General features: G+C 40.7%; 1 protein-coding gene across 1 annotated transcript; it reads left to right on the top strand.

Moving 5' to 3' along the window:
* Nucleotides 1-555: 555 nt before the first annotated feature.
* On the top strand, nucleotides 556-12,470 carry LOC138821369 (protein MFI-like). Its single transcript, XM_070013545.1, has 9 exons — nucleotides 556-622; nucleotides 1,640-1,729; nucleotides 3,685-3,777; nucleotides 5,389-5,442; nucleotides 5,582-5,782; nucleotides 7,448-7,578; nucleotides 9,122-9,292; nucleotides 10,849-10,904; nucleotides 12,054-12,470. Exons 1-9 carry the CDS (start codon nucleotides 599-601, stop codon nucleotides 12,188-12,190), a joined length of 957 nt encoding a protein of 318 aa, XP_069869646.1. The 5' UTR covers nucleotides 556-598; the 3' UTR covers nucleotides 12,191-12,470.
* The last annotated feature ends 4,193 nt before the right edge of the window (nucleotides 12,471-16,663 follow it).

The following is a 16,663-nucleotide window of genomic DNA, read 5'->3' as shown; positions in this document are numbered from 1 at the left end:
CTTTTCCAATATGACAGTTTACCGCTTAAGAACTGCCCCAAATTGGATATTTTGCATTCCATACTCATATTCGGAATGCGCTGGATACTCATACTTGAAAACTTGAAAACTCATCTAAGGATTTGGCTCTGTTCACTTCAAAGCTGGTTTTTGCTTTATTAGCTAAGGGATTTAGGTTTAGCAATGACAAAGGACTGCAGTCAGCTGATTCTTTGAGCAAGGCCTGCAGATCACTTAAGGCTAGCGTTCATATTTACAAGGGAACTAATTGACTTCATTAAATAGAAACCATCCCACTGTTTCTTGGTTGAAATGACCACCAGGCTTTATAAACAACTTCTGGGCAATCATTTTGATTTCCTTTCCAAAGACATGGGAAGTGACAGTTAATAATAGACTAGCTTTAGGGTACAGGTTTGAGTTCGTGAGATGACTCCCTTCCAGCCAAAGATAAGTCCCTCCCAAGTGGAAAGCTGCGGGGAGCTGGGGGTTAGAGGTGGGCGGGACCTAGGAGGCGGGACAAAGAAGTGCGTCATTTACCTCTGCGTGGTTACCAAGGAAACAAGGCCAGCCAGGCGGTGGACCTGGGCACTGAAGGATGGAGTTTTCTACCTCTGAGACGGTACCACTGCTCCTCTAACCCCTCATTCTTCTCGGCTCCCCTCTCTGGCAGCTGGTCTGAGCCTTGCCTGGGTGGGGCCTTTAGGGGCCGCGCCCTCCATGCACCCCTTTAAAGATGTTTTGGTTTTGTCTTCTCCCTCAGTATAAGAGCACAGGTAAAAATGAAAATCAAAATTACGGAATTGGTGAAAAACCTGCAATACACTTGTAAGTCATTTAAGATGCAGCAAAGGAAACAAAACAGGAAGTACAGATTTGGATCCCAACCATTTTAGGATTGTTCTAGGGTTGTGTTGTGCTTTTCCAGGGGGAAGGAGAGTGAAACATGGAAAGGCAGGTGTACTCCCTGAGATCCATGCATGGCAGCGTTCTCTGCGGCTGCTTTAAAAAACAAATTCCTGACAGCCATGAGATACTGTAACAAAAGTTACCTCAACTTACATGGTAAATATAAAAATGTTATAGACTCTAAAGATGATCACACTGGATGGAGCCCTGTCTTAGAGCTCATAGACCTCGAAACTCAGTCCCCTCTTATTTAATAGAAGCATATTGAACTCTACAACACTGTTGAAATTAGAAAAAAAAAAACTATCAGTTGACAGGTGACTTTTTGTATTACAGTGATTTTGATACCAAACCTCATTTTTCATTTAAACACCGTTATTGATTTTTTTGGTGGGGGGGGGGGTCAGTTGTAGGGCTTGAGCTCAGGGGCTGGGCGCTGTCCCTGAGCTCTCTTGCTCAAGGCTAGCTCTCTACCACTTTGAGCCACAGCACCACTTCTGGTTTTCTGGTGGTGAACTGGAGGTAAGAGTTTCATGGACTTTCCTTCCTGCCTGGGCTGGCTTTGAACCATGATTCTCAGGTCTCAGCCTCCTGGGCAGCTAGGATTACAGGTGTCAGCCACTGGGTGCCCTGCCCCTTTATTGAATTTCTATTGAGCTCTACTTAAAAGTTTGCTCATGGAGCATCTAAAATGATTTTAAATATATTAATTTTGCTTGTTGCTATTTAGGAGTCTGAGGTGACCCAGGAAGATACCCTATCATCTGTCAAGGAGGATGGAGCAGCAAGAGTCATCCAGAGTGCCTGGAAATGTTTTGTTGTGAGTTTCTTAGCAGCTTTATTGTGGTAGTATCTGTATGTCACAAAATCAGCTTTGTAGCCAGTTGCTGGTGGCTCACTCCTATAATCCTAGATACTAAGGAGGCTGAGATCTGTATAGCCGTATCAGGAAAGTCAATGTAAGATTCTGATCTCTAATTAACCAACAAAAAGCTGAAAGTGGAGTATGGCTCATGTGATAGTGCCAGCCCACTAAGGGATAGCACTCAGACCCTAAATTCAAGCCCCTGTACGAGCACGCGTGTGCGCGTGTGCACGCGCGCACGCACACACACACACACACAATTCATCTTGAAAAACCTGAAGATATACCAAAATTCTGAAATTCAGTAGTTTATTATTTACAGAACTGTGGACAACACTTTTCTTTAAAAGGTTTCAGCTGGACACCTGTGGCTCACATCTGTAATACTAGCTAGCTATTCAGGAGGCTGAAATCTAAAGATCATGGTTCAAAGCCAAGCCCAGGCAGCAAAGTCTGTAAGACTCTTATCTCTAATAAAATACCCAAAACTGAAATGGAGATGTGGCTCAAGTGGTAGAGTACTAGCTCTGAGTTTTTTTTTTTTTTTTGGTCGGTTGTGGAGCTTGAACTCTGGGCTTGGGCGCTGTCCCTGCACTCTTCAGCTCAAGGCAAGTGCTCTATCCCTTGAGCCACAGCACCACTTCCAGTTTTCTAGTGATTTATTGCAGATAAGAGTCTCACTTTCCTGCCCGGGCTGGCTTTGAACTGTGATCCTCAAATCTCAGCCTCCTGAGTAGCTAGGATTACAGGTGTGAGCTACCAGCACCCGGCAGAGATAGATTCTTGGTAAACCACCCAAGTAGCTGGGCTTTCACACATGAGCCACTGAGCCTGGCTGATTTTTTTTAATATACTTGCTCAAAGCACTATAAATTTTCCTTTTGCTTGTTCCTTTGCCATATCTTAAAGGTTCCAGTATTTTATTTTCATTTTTGGTCCAAGATGGAACTTGAACTCAGTACCTGATGCTTTTGCTCATTTGCTAGCACTCTAGCAACAGAGCCACACCTCCAACTCTTTGTATTTCATTTGATTCTAGGAATTATTTCCCCTCTTATTTCTTATTATTTGTTGTAGTATTGGTATTTCAACTTGGGACCTTGTAGTGGCTAGGCAGGGGTAGTACTACTTAAGCCACACCCCATTCCTTTTCACTTTAGTTATAATTTGGGTAGGGTCTCATATTCTTGTGAGTGCTTTCTGTGTCACAATAGTGACACATTTGTTCTTCACTATAACCGTGTGAGATAGCTACTCTCATTCCCATGTTTAAGTAAAGAAACTGAATACAGAGATGTCCAGCAAGTTGTTCATCACACAGTAAATACCAACAATTGAACGCAGATAATATTATGAAATCTTGGTGTTTTTTTTTTTTTTTTTTTGGTCCGGTCGTGGGGCCTGAACTTGGCCTGGGCGCTGTCCCTCAGCTCTTCAGCTCAAGGCTAGTGCTCTACCACTTGAGCCACAGCGCCACTTCCAGCTTTTTTCTTTTTGCTTATGTAGTGCTCAGGATGAGGAATCAATCCCAGGGCCTCATGCATGCAAGGCAAGCGCTCTACCACTGAGCCACCTTCCCAGCCTGAAATCCTGGTGTTCTTAACCATTGCTTGTATTTTGTTTCATCCTAAAATATTCTGAAGAATTATTCAGATGGGACTCAAGTTTTGGATATTTTATCAATAGCCAACAGAGGTACATGTATAAATTTAAGAGTAAAACTTTTGTCGAACAATGCATTATTGTCTAGCTTATCAAAACAAACCCTGAATGGATAATATTCTAAAATCTAGTTTGTATCACAAACACTATTTTTATTGTTGTTTTGTTTTTTCCCTAGTAAGCAAATAGCTAATAAGAAACAGAAAATCCCATTTTTACCATGAAATCTTATGTATTTGAACCTTTAGAATGCTTGTATATTCCAACATATTAAAAATCTGATTGATTTAAGAAGACAAGGGGAGCCTCGTCAGATAGTGAGATTCATTAATCCTAAAGAGGTAAGGATGTTATTTATTGACATAACATACTTTTCTTTTTCTTAAGAATGTGTGGTTATGGCTGTGGGCTGGTGGCTCAATGGCTGTAATCTGAGCTACTCAGGAAACAGATTTGAGGATAATGGTTCAAAGCCAGGTTGGGCAGGTAAGTCCGTGAGACTCTTACCTCTAATTAACCACCAAGAAGAGCCAGAAGTGGTAGAGTGCTTGCAATGAGCAAAAAAAGCTCAAGGATAATGCCAGGTACTGATTCAAACCCCAGGACACCACACACACACACACACACACACACACACACACACACACACCACACACACACACACACACACACACACACACACACACACACACACACACACACACACACACACACACACACACACACACACACACACACGATCAAGATGCCAACACAGAGCTGATTAAGATGCCAATATTTGTTTCTTTTAAAAACTTTTCTTTTGGGGGTGGTGGCTGGTCCTAGAGCTTGAACTCTGGGCCTGTCCCTGAGCTTTTTCTTGTCCAGGCTGGAATCAAACTTCCATCCTCAGATCTTAGTCTCCTGAGTAGTTAGGATTACAGGCATGAGCCACCAGCTTCTGGCTTCTTTTGAAAACCTTTTTATTGAAGTATTACATGTTGAAAGCTCATAATATATAAATACATAGAAAATGATGGCTGGACATAAAATACCTATAATACCAGGAGATAGAGGTAGAAGGATCATGATCAAAGGCTAGTCCCAGACAAAAGTAAGAGGATCTGTCTGATAAATGAAACTACAGTAAAAAGGAGATGGTAACATGTTCATGTATATTGCTTGCCTGGCAAGCATGAGGTCTTCAGTTCAGTTCAATCTCCAGTACTGCATATATATATATATATATATATATATATATATATATATATATGCCATCTTATTACACCATCACAAGTTGAAGGTGCATAAAGTACAAATACAGGAGTCATCACAATGTAAACACATGTGTAAGCATCACCCAGATCAACGTTTTCATACTCCAAATCACCCCTGCCAAGGTTTCTGGAAACCACAGTCTGAGGATCATGGTTTGAAGCAAGCCCAGGGAAGGAAAGTCCCTGAGATTTTTTTATCTCCAATTAACCACCTAAAATACTAGAAGTGGAGCTGTGACTCAGACGGTAGCATGCTAGCCTTGAGCAAAAAAGCTCAGGGACAGCAACCATAGTTTTGAGTTCAAGCCCCAGAACTGGCACAAAAACATCTTCTAGAAATAATACTCAGAAGCTATCATGAAATAATAGAGTGAAAAAACAAGGATACAGGATGACCCATTGTAACAATGAGACCTACAAGACAGCATGTTGATAACAAACTTTACAATTTTACGGAGGGGGGGAGAAGGGGTAGTGGGAAAGGGAGGGAGGAGTTGAGGAGGTGGGGAGGAAAGGGATGGTAGGGGAAATATAAAGGAGGTTATAACAATGCTCCATAGGAAATGGACTCATTACCTTGCTCATGTAACTGTAACCCCTCTGTACAATATCTTTACAATAAAAATATATATTAAAAAAAGAAATAATAGAGTGAGAAGTATTTGCTGATACCTACAGTATGTTGATGTCTTTTAGGCTGAGCTTCTGGATGCAGCTGCTGGCATCCACGTACGATTCAGATTAGGTGGGGTAAGTACACCTGAGTTCTAATGTGGTGGTTGCAAAGCACGTTTATGTGAAACTGGAAAGCTGTGATTTTAAAAAATAAAATTGTAAACCATTGTCTGCAACTGCATTACAATGGTCTTTTGAACTTTTCCATCTACAGATGAAGTTTCCACCTGAAATATACTATAAAATTTTTACTCACAGACACGTTGAAGACTTGTGTGCTAACAGCCCTAGAGATTACACAAAACTTGTGGCAAAACACCTGTCTCACAACAAAAATGATAGAATTCAGGACACAGATCGGAGTGGCTGGTACCGGCGTGTGGAAAACAATGGCTGGAGGCCTGTCTCTGAAAGAGTAAGGAGCAAAACTATAGTAACAATTTTTTAATTTTATGTATTTAAGAATCCATGAATTTTTAAGTTTTTATGTATTTATTTTACTGGTCCTGAGGCTTGACCTCAGGGCCCAGACACTCCCCGAGATTTGTTGCTCAAGGCTAGTGTTCTACCACTTGAGCCTCAGCTCCATTTCTGGCTTTTTCTGTGTGTGTGTGTGTGTGTGTGTGTGTGTGTGTGTGTGTGTGTGTGTGTGTGTGTGTGTGTGTGTGTGTGTGTGTGTGTGTGTGTGTGGTGTGGTGTGTGTGTGCGTGTGTGTGTGTGTGTGTGAGATTAATCAGAGATAAGTATGTCATGGACTTTTGAACCCTTAAATTTAAAAATAGTAATTGCTAGCAATTTAGTTGATAAGTTTCCAGCTACTGAGGCATTACAGATATTCTAAGGATACCAAAATAATCTGCTTTTCTGAACATTTGCTTCTATTTTCAATACCTAGCTTTGAAACTAGGCTCTCTGTGGACTCGGCAGGTTAGATATGCAGGTTGTACAATGTGGATGGTATACTTAGATGGTAAATATGAAAGGCTGAAAGTGACTAGCATGTGGATTCAGTCCTCTGCAAAGCATCAGTCATGGGTCAGTTGAAGCAATGGTAAAGGTGGCCATCCCTTCTCTCCACCCTCACCCCCCATGATCCACCTTTCACTTAGAAAGGCAGTGGAGGCAAACAGAACCCCTAGATAGAATGCAGTCGGTATGTTTGGTAGTTTCACAGGGCAGGCAGTACTGTCGTGAAGGCAATAAAGGCTCCCCTTGATGCCTACTGGATGGTACAGGTGTAGGCATGGATTAGAAGTGGGAAAACAGGTAACCAGCTAGAAGATAATGTCATGTGGACGAAGTCTTAGTCAGTCATAGTTGCACCTCTGTGTTCTGTTGGGTATCTGTGTTCCTCCCAGTCTGGCATCATCAAAAGCTAAAAGTACCAATGGTAGCCTAGGTATACTCATCTGAGATGATACAACATACTCTTTTTTTCAGTCCTGGGGCTTGGACCCAGGGTATGGGCACTATCTCTGAGCTTCTTTTGCTCAAAGCTAGCTGCCTTCTTTTGCTCAAGGCTAGCCACAGCGCCACCTCTGGTTTTTCTGTGTATGTGGTACTGAGGAATGGAACCCAGGGCTTCATGCATGCTAGGCAAGCACTCTACCACTAAGCCACATTCCCAACTCCAACATCCACTCTTTTAAAAATTATTATCTTTAAGTAGTTGTATAAAGGAGTTGCCATTCAACAAAGCAGTTTATGAATACAATGCACCTTGATCAATGTTACCCATATCATCATTCTTACCCATCCTTCCCCTCTCCTCACTTAATTTTGTAGGACAAGCACTGAACTACATCATGTACCCTAAAGATACACTGACTTGCTCATTCGTTCATTCATTCATTCATTCACTGAATACTTACAAAATACCTCAGTATAAAGTATGTGATCTTCTTCTATGCATACACTTTTGAAATTTCAATGTATCATTGACTCACCACTTATTAGGAATAGCTTGGGACGGTAGACTCTCTCTTCTGTTCCTACTGAACATACAAGCTCCTGTCTATAGCAAACTAAACACAGAACCCATATTGCAACACTTGGCCTATTCATTTTCATTTCTCAACAGTTTTGGTTACCAACAGACAATGAGATCCTGGAAAGCCAAAAGGAAACAGAATTCCATTTCTCTAAGCTGAAGAGAAGGCAGGATATAGAAAAGAAAAGGAAGATTAAAAAGATAGAATGGATGAAACAGATGTAAGTAGGTGTCCAACTTAGGCTGACTAATGAAACATATAGTATCTAAAGAAAAACAAATGTGGAGAATTTATATTATTTGGTTTCAAGACTCCTAAAGCTGCTGTAATCATGACATTTTCATTCTGGCATGAAGACTGACCATGTGAATGAGTGGAACAGAAGGTTGACCTTCAGATTTTACGACAGTCACACTCTGTACAGGTTTGTAACCTAGAAGCCATAGCTATGCCACATTGCCTTTGGTGTATAGTAGTTAACAAAGCCAGGTTTGTGTACATACACCCCAATAATTATATGAGAAAATCAAGTGGCATCACATTTCTCAGGACATTTCTTCCTGGCTGAGGAGCAATGCATGACTGTGCTCCAGTGTCCTTAGTAAGAGCTGTTGACTTATCTGTACTCATTGGTTTGGTGCATGTACAGATAGGAGATCAAAATAATATCAAAGTTGGTGGCTGGACTTAGTCAAGTTTGAATACTGGCTTTCTAGGTATTTACTATATCATGGTCCTGAAAAATTTCCAAGTCTCAATGTCTTCATCTGAAAAAAAAAAAGGCAGAAATGAGAATAACAGCCACCAACCAAAAAAAAAAAAAAAAGTAAGAAGAAAGTAAATAAGAAAAAGAAGCAAAAAGAAGTAAAAAAGAAGTAAATAAGAAAACATGAAAAATATCTGGTAGAAGTAACTGAATCCCCCCAATTATTCCCTTGCCTATCAAATGAGTGGGTTTGTTTTTTGGTGCCTAAGCTCTTTTCCATATTTCTATGATTCAGTGATTAGGTAAGTTGTTTTTTTCTTTGTATCTTAAAGCTGAGTCCTTACAGGCTTATGCCTATAATCCTAACTACCCAAGAAGCTGAGATCTGAGGATCATGGTTCAAAGCCAGCACAGACAGGAAAGTTCATAAGACTTTTATCTCCAATGAACCATCCACAAGCCAGAAGTGGAGCTAGGTTCAAGTGGTAGAGTGCTAACCTAGAGCACAAAAGCTCAGGCTAGCCCAGGCCCTGAGTTCAAGCCCTACGACCAACACACACACACACACACACACACACACACACACACACACACACACACACACACACACACACACACACACACACACACACACACACACACTTTACTGACAGAATTTTTGGCATTAGTTGTACAAGGGATGTTTCGTTATGACATTTCCACATGTGTACAATATATCCTAATCAATCTCACCCCCTCCATCACTCTTTCCCACTCTACTTTCCCCCTCTTAAAACAATCCCAACAGGTTTCATTGCTGTGTTCTCCTGCATGCATATAAACTTAGGCTGCCCGTAAGAAGAGACTTTTCAGTGAGGCCCCTCTGGTTAATGTGATTAAGTTGCTTCTTTTCCCACCGCGTCCTCCCCTGCACAAAGTTTCCAACATGGAGGTCTTGTTTTAGACACATTTATATAGAATGAAAACTTGGTTTACCGTGTAAAATAGTGTGAGTGTGTAGGTAGCAGCAGTAATTGTCAAGAGCATGTGAGGATCTACGTCTCTTCCTTTCCTCTAGGTACTACGCTGGAACCCTGGCTGCCAAGACGTCTAATAATGAAACCATAGATTTAATTCACACAGCCACTGAAGGACTAATAAGAACAATTGAGGAGGGTGGGGTAGATTCTGTAATGGAGTGGGAGGTGGATGAAGTACTGAACTGGACCAACACACTCAACTTTGATGAGTAAGTACATAGGCCACCATAGGGGGCAAAGACAAAGCATGTGTTCCTTCTTCCTGGCATTTCCCATTTCTAGGTTGAATCTTGGGACCACAAACATGCTCTTTCCAAAAAAATATTAAAAAAAAGGATCATTTATCTAAGCAGAAAAAGAAAAAAAGATATATAAAAATTTAGACCAAGCCAGGTGCTGGTGGCTCATGCCTGTAATTCTAGTTACTCAGGAGCCCTAACTACTCAGGAGGCTGAGATCTGAGGATCCAGGTTCATAGCCAGCCTGGGCAGGAAAGTCTGTGAGACTCTTCTCTCCAATAAACCACCAGAAGTGGCACTGTGGCTCAAGTGGCAGAACGCTAGCCTTGAGCTGAAGAGCTGAGGGACAGCAGACAGCACCAAGGCTGAGTTCAAGCCCCATGACAGACAAAAAAAAAGAAAGAAAGAAAGAAAGAAAGGAACAAAACCAAAAAACAGAAAATTAGACCAAGGTGTTTTGATTCTAATTTTATGTCTTTGTGTAACTTATTACTTTGAGGTTTAGAAACAAGGTTAAGAACATGAAATTGTATAAAAAGTATAGCTAGGGGGCTGGGAAGGTGGCTCAGTGGTAGAGCGCTTGCCTTGCATGCTTGAGGCCCTGGGCTTGATTCCTCAGTACCACATAAGAAAAAAGAAAAAAGCCGGAAGTGGTGCTGTGGCTCAAGTGGTAGAGCGCTACCCTTGAGCTGAAGAGCTGAGGGACAGCGCCCAGGCCCAGAGTTCAGGCCACACAACCGGACCCCCCCCCCCAAAAAAAAAACAAAGTATAGCTAGGTACTGGTGGCTCATGCCTGTAATCCTAGCTAATTAGGAAGCTGTGATCTGAGGATCACAGTTCAAAGCTAGCCTGCACAGGAAAGTCCATGACACTCTTATCTTCAATTAGCCATGAAAAAGCTGGCAGTGGATCTGTGGCTCAAGTGGTAGAGTACTAGCCTTCGGCAAAAAAGCTTAGGGACAGTACCCAGGCCCTAAGTTTAAACTTCAGGACTGGCACACATGTACACACACACACAGACACACACACAGACACAGACACACACATACACACATACCCTACCCTTAGTCTGAGGGTCAGGGGGCATGGCTTGAGTAGTAATCTCTTATCAGGTCTGAAGCCCTGAGCAAAATCTTTCCAGCCCTCTGTCATGGGAATTTAACTTATTTAATATATTCTTGAGGGAAATGCAAATCAAAAAGGTTTTCTTGTCATTTTTCCTGGAGATGTTATAGTTGAGAGTTTTCAGTCCAAATTTTTAACTTAAAAGTAATTAGCTAACATCTTTGTTAGGTACTCAATGCAGGATCTTACAGGAAAGAAACTTCATAATATGAAGAAACATGCTGGAGGGAGGCAAAAGGGAAGGGGGCCCCAAATGATAGGTTTGACATTTTCAACTCTGTCCTGGAGGCTGCCTTAGCTGCCTGCATAAGGACGAAGGAAAGTGAGAATTGAACATTGAGATTAATCATGAACTAAGTTATCACGTCAGTCTATTTAATGTCCTTATAATGTGCTTTAGGTATATTGCCAATTGGAAGCAAATTGCTACAAGCAACTCATCAGTTAACTTCCAGGGTAAGTGATTTTTTTTTTTTTAGCAATACTTTATGGAAAATTCTCAATGAACAAAAATGATATCTTACATATGAACATATTTCTAAGCATCCAACATTTCCAGAGCTCACACAGCATAGGGATGAGTGAGATTACCAAGTCATTTTTACCTTTTCAGAAAAGATTGTCATTCAGGAATGGAATTGTTGAGCTGCATATGGGTTGAATTATAATTTTTGGGGGGGGGAGGGGGAAGGGATTGAACTCAGGGCCAGGGTGCTGTCCCTGAACTCTTTTTGCTCAAGTAGCACTCTACCACTTTGAGCCACAGCTCCACTTCCAGTTTCCTGGTCGTTAATTTGTTTTCTTCCTGGGCTGGCTTTGAGCCATAATCGGCAGATCTCAGCTTCCTGAGTAGCTAGGATTACAAGCATGAGCCAAGTGCCCAGCTCAGTCATAATTTTTTTAGAATTTATTTTATTCATGTGGTACAGAGGGATTGAAGTCAGGGTCTCATGCATGCTAGGCAAGCACTCCACCAGTAAGCCACATTTCCAGCCCCCGTAGTCATAATTTTTAATAAGCAAACCAAAAAGCTTCAAAATGTTGGAAACCAGAACCAGCACCATCTAGCTACTCAGGCAGCTGAGATCAGGATTGTGGTTCAAAGCCAGCCAGGAAATTTCATGAAACTATTATCTCCAAGTAACCACCAAAATGCTGGAAGTGGAGCTGTGGTTCAAGTGGTACAGTGCTAGACTTGAATGAAGAAGCACAGGGATAGCATCCAGGCCCTAAGTTTAAGCACCAGGACTGGCACAAAAACAAACTAACTATTCAATGATAGTTAATTATGGAGCACAAGATGCCAGACATGAGGCTAAGTTCTCTCAAAGCACATCACATCAATGTCACACAAAAATATTACCTCAGTTGTATAGCTGAAGATAACTGAGCCTTTGCAAATTTCAATACTTACCCTGAACCAGTTAGCTATTAATGTGGGGGCAAATATGGCTTCAGATAAACAGCATACAAACATATATGCTCTGAGAGAAGTGAAGAGGAATATGGATTAGATCTCACCCAGTACATATAATCGCATATTGAATGAGACTATCTTACCTTACCTCACCTCACCGGGCCTCTAATTCTGGGTCTTTTTCACAGGCTTCCGTTTTGATCAAACCCCGGAAAATCTTAACCAATTTGAAGATATTCCAAAGGCCCAAAGGAAAGCACCATATAATAATGTTTATGGAAAGCCAATTGCTACTAGTAGAATAACTTCTGGAGTAGAGATATAAACGACTTCACTTTCTTTTCTGAGATCTGGTCCTTCAAACCTTGCAGCTATTGGTTCAAGTCAAGAGTTAGCTTGCTCTGACTACCATGACATATAACATATATAATAATATATATGTAATCTGTACATGCAATCTAGCCCAGCTGAGTGAGAAAGATTGAACAGATAAGATATACCACATTTCACTGAATGCAGTGATCATGGAAAGAGAAATTCTTCCTGGAATTGACACAACTGTTGTACTCTGACAACCACACTTGTAAATAAAGATATTACATTTAGGTGTAGTCATTGGATTGACATTTTGCCACCTTTTACGTATTTTGTGCAATCATGGGAGAGCTACGTCCATTTATTCCACTGCCAAGTAGCTATTACTTCTACCTTTCCTTTGTCTACAATTTTCCACTGGTATTTTAAAAATTATTAACATGCTAATGGTACATTTTTGTGAGGCATGGTGTGTTGATTTCAACATAGGGTATACAATGAAGGTAACTTTAAGTTTTCATCTGCTTATGATTTCTTATGATTTGCTGTTGAGAACCTTTGAGTGTCTTTAATTCTTCCTAAAATATACAATAGGTTATGGTGAAACCGTGCAGCCCAGTGCTGCAGAACACTTGGGTTTATTCCTTCTAATTGTGTTCTGGTGCCTGTTGTTCATCTTCCTTCAAGAGCCCTGCCTCTTGGGCCAAGTGTGCTATGTGATAGCAATCCCAGCTATGTGGGAGGTAGAGGTAGAAGGATTGCAATTGGAGGCTCACTCAGGTAAAAAGTGAAAGACCTAATGTGAAGGGATCACCTAGTAAAGCACCTACCTAGTAAGCACAAGGTCTTGAGTACAAACTTCAATACCATAGGAAAAGAATTTTTAAAAAAGCTTTTCCTTTTCATAAATCTCTTCTTGGTAATCACCATTCTTTCAGATTGATTTTCTTTTTTAACCTTCACCTCTGAATGCAAATGTACTTGTCTTCCCATGTCAGGCTTGTCGTGAGATGATGTCCTCCAGTCCAGACATTTTGCTGCAAATGACAGGATTTCATTCCTCTTTATTGCTGAGTGCTAGTCTACTATATGTATACACTGCCTTTCTTTACCCATCCCTTGCTGACACCCAGGTTGATTCTGTATCATGGTCCCTGTAAGTATTCTGCAATCAATGTTCAAGTGCCAGTATTTTATTCATTTATTGTTTAGTGTATTGACTTCACTTCCTTTGGATATGTACTCTGAAGTGGGAGAGTTGAATCATATAGTAGTTTTATTTTCAATTTCTTTATAGCAGATGCTAGTTTTATAAGGGGGTGGTGGTATTCCACTGTAACATTTCTACACACATGTACAATGTACCTCAGGCCAGTCATGTCTGTCACTATTCTTTCACTCTCTTCTATCCACTACCCCAAACCATTCTGATTGTTCTATTTTCAGACATTCAAAGACATTGATTAGACCCTATTCATTCTCACGGTTCTGGTTAGAGAAGCCTGTCCTGCTTTCTTGTTGTCTTCTCTTCCTTTTTCTCTTCCTATTCCTCCTCCTCCTTTGTGTGCCTACACTGAGGCTTGAACTCCAGGCCTTGGCGCTGTTTCTTAGCTTTTTGAGCTCAAGACTAGCGCTCTAACACTTGACTCATAGTTCCACTTCCTATTTCTTCCTTTCTTATAGTGTTGTATTAATTGCATAGATGTGCAAGTTGTTTCACTTGTGCAAATACCATACAACTTGAGAAACCTCTCAATGTCTCCATAATGGTTGTTGTAATTTATATTTGTGCCAGCAGACTGTAAGAGCTCTCATTTTGCTTGTTTTAGTTCTTGGACAATAGCTTTTCTGTCTCATATGAAATGATGGTCTTACTGTGGTTCTGATTTGCATTTCCCTGATAGCTCAGAATGAGCATTTCTTCATAGAATTTCTCTATTTGTACACTTTCTTTGGAGATATCTGTTCAGATCACTTCCCCAATTTTAACTGGATGACACTGTACATTGAGTGTCTTACACATTCTGGATATTAACTCTTGGATAGGCAAGTACACTGGCAAGAACTTTTTTCTTTTCTGTCAGTTGACTCATCTATTTTCGTTGCCTTTTTTTTTTTTCTTTTTTTGGGCTGGTCTTGAGGCTTGAACTCTGGGCTTAGGCACTGTTCTTGCACTCTTCAGCTCAAGGCGAGCACTCTAGTGCTTGAGTCACAGCACCACTTCCGGTTTTCTGGTGGATTATTGGAGATAAGTGTCTCATGGGCTTTCCTGCCCAGGTTGGCTTTGAACTGTGATCCTCAGATCTCAGCCTCCTGAGTAACGAGGATTACAGGCGTGAGCCACCAGGTGCCCGGCTTTTCTTTGCCTTTTACAAAGGTTTTTAGTTCGATGCCTCATCATCTGTTGATTTCTGACGCTATTCTCATTTGTCAATTTTTGTTTTTCTTAACTTTTGGGGTCCTCTCCATAAAATCATTGTCTTCATTAATTATCTTGAGGTATTTTGTTTTTCTTCTAGTGTAAGTTGTAGAGTTTTGTATATTACACTTAGGTCTTTGATCCATTTGGAGTTAATTTTGGTATAAGGTAAGAAGGTCAAGTTTCAATCATTTACACATGGTTATCTTGTGTTCCCAGCTCTACAGAGAAAAATGAGAAAATTCTCCTTTCTTCAAAGTGTGCTTTTGGCACATTTGTTAAGAATCAGTTGGCTCTAAATATGTGAGCTTATGGAGTCATCCCACTGTGGTTACTAAACCTCTGTAGGATGTCTCAAAATCAGGTACTAGAGGTTTGCTGTTTTTGCTCAAGATTGCTTTGGCTTTTAGGAGTGGTGTGTGCATGTGTGTTTCTATACACATTTTGATTTTCTAGTTTAGAGCAGGATGTGATTGGCATATTCATAGAAACTGAATTTGTAAATGTATGGTACTATGGACATTTGGACAATACTAATTTTTCTAGACCATGATATGGGAGATTTTTTTATTATTTGTCGATTACTTTCATTGTAATTTCCATAGTAGAGTTCTTTTGCGTACTTGATTTAAACATTGCTGAGTGCCTTTTTTTCTTTTTAACTACTGCAAATAGGATGGTTTTCATGATTTCTTTCTCAGAAAGTTTGTTACTGGTGTGTATAAAATACCACTGCTTTTTGTATAGTGGTTAGTTTGAAATTTTACTGGATTTGATGATCAAGTCTAAGTGTTTTTTCTTTTACTACTATAAATCAATAATGCAAGGTCTTATCATGATAATTCTATGGATGTATTCATTGTACTTCAGACATGTATGCTGAAAAAAAATCAATGTCCTTAACCATAAAATAGTCAAGTGTTGGTAGCTCATGCCTGTAATCCTATCTAGTCAGGAGACTAAGATCTGAGGATCACAGTTCAAAGCCAGCCCAGGCAGCAAAGTCCATGAGACTCTTATCTCCAATAAACTACTCAGACAACGCCAGAAGTGGCACTGTGGCTCACATGGTACAGTGTTAGTCTTGAGCAAAAAGAAGCTAAGGGACAGTGCTCAGGCCCAGAATTCAAGTTCCATAATAAACTGGACTTGAATTCCATCTCACCCCAATCAGTCAGAATGGCAATCAAGAAATACTAGAGCTGGGCGCCAGTGGCTCACACCTGTAATCTTAGCTACTCAGGAGGCTGAGATTTGAGGATCTCGGTTCAAAGCCAGCTTGGGCAGGAAAGTCTGGGAGACTCATAGCCAATAAACCACTAAAAAAACGGAAGTGGTGCTATGGAGGGGAGGAACCCTCATACATTGTTGATAGTAAATTACTGCAGCCACTCTAGAAATCAATATGGAAGTTTCTCAAAAAAATGAAGAGAGACCTACTTCACAATCTTGTCATACCACTTGTGTATATATCCAAAGGATATACATACAGAAGAGCTATGTGCAACCACACGTGTATTGCACTGCAGTTGTCTTTTTTTTTTTTTTTTTGGGTCCGGTCGTGGGGCCTGAACTCTGGGCCTGGGCGCTGTCCCTCAGCTCTTCAGCTCAAGGCTAGCGCTCTACCACTTGAGCCATAGCACCACTTCCGGATTTTTTTCCCTGCTTATGTGGTGCTGAGGAATCAAACCCAGGGCCTCATGCATGCAAGGCAAGTACTCTACCACTGAGCCACCTTCCCAGCCCCTGCAGTTGTCTTTTGTTGGACTTTTTTCTTCCAATGATAATTTACTTCTTCCTTATTGGTATACCTTTGAATTTATTTTCTCGTCTAAGTGTCCTATGCTTCTATTACTGTATCAAATACAAACCGTGGAAGTGGATATCTTCTGTTCAGACTTTAAAGTAAACCCTTTCCTCTTTAACAGGTTGTGGATTTGCCATATATTTCCTTTATTGAAGTATGTTTCTTCCATATCAATTCTGTTTTTATCACGGAAGGATGTTGAATGCAATTTCTTTATATAATAAGAGGATCTTTATCCTCTTAGAAGTTCTATATAC

This window comes from Dipodomys merriami, unplaced genomic scaffold, assembly GCF_024711535.1.
Source record: "Dipodomys merriami isolate MVZ:Mamm:240054 unplaced genomic scaffold, mDipMer1.0.p SCAF_91, whole genome shotgun sequence".
NCBI classification, from domain to species: domain Eukaryota; kingdom Metazoa; phylum Chordata; class Mammalia; order Rodentia; family Heteromyidae; genus Dipodomys; species Dipodomys merriami.
The sequence above is the reverse complement of the archived record's forward strand: the minus strand, read 5'-3'. Positions and strand labels throughout refer to the sequence as shown.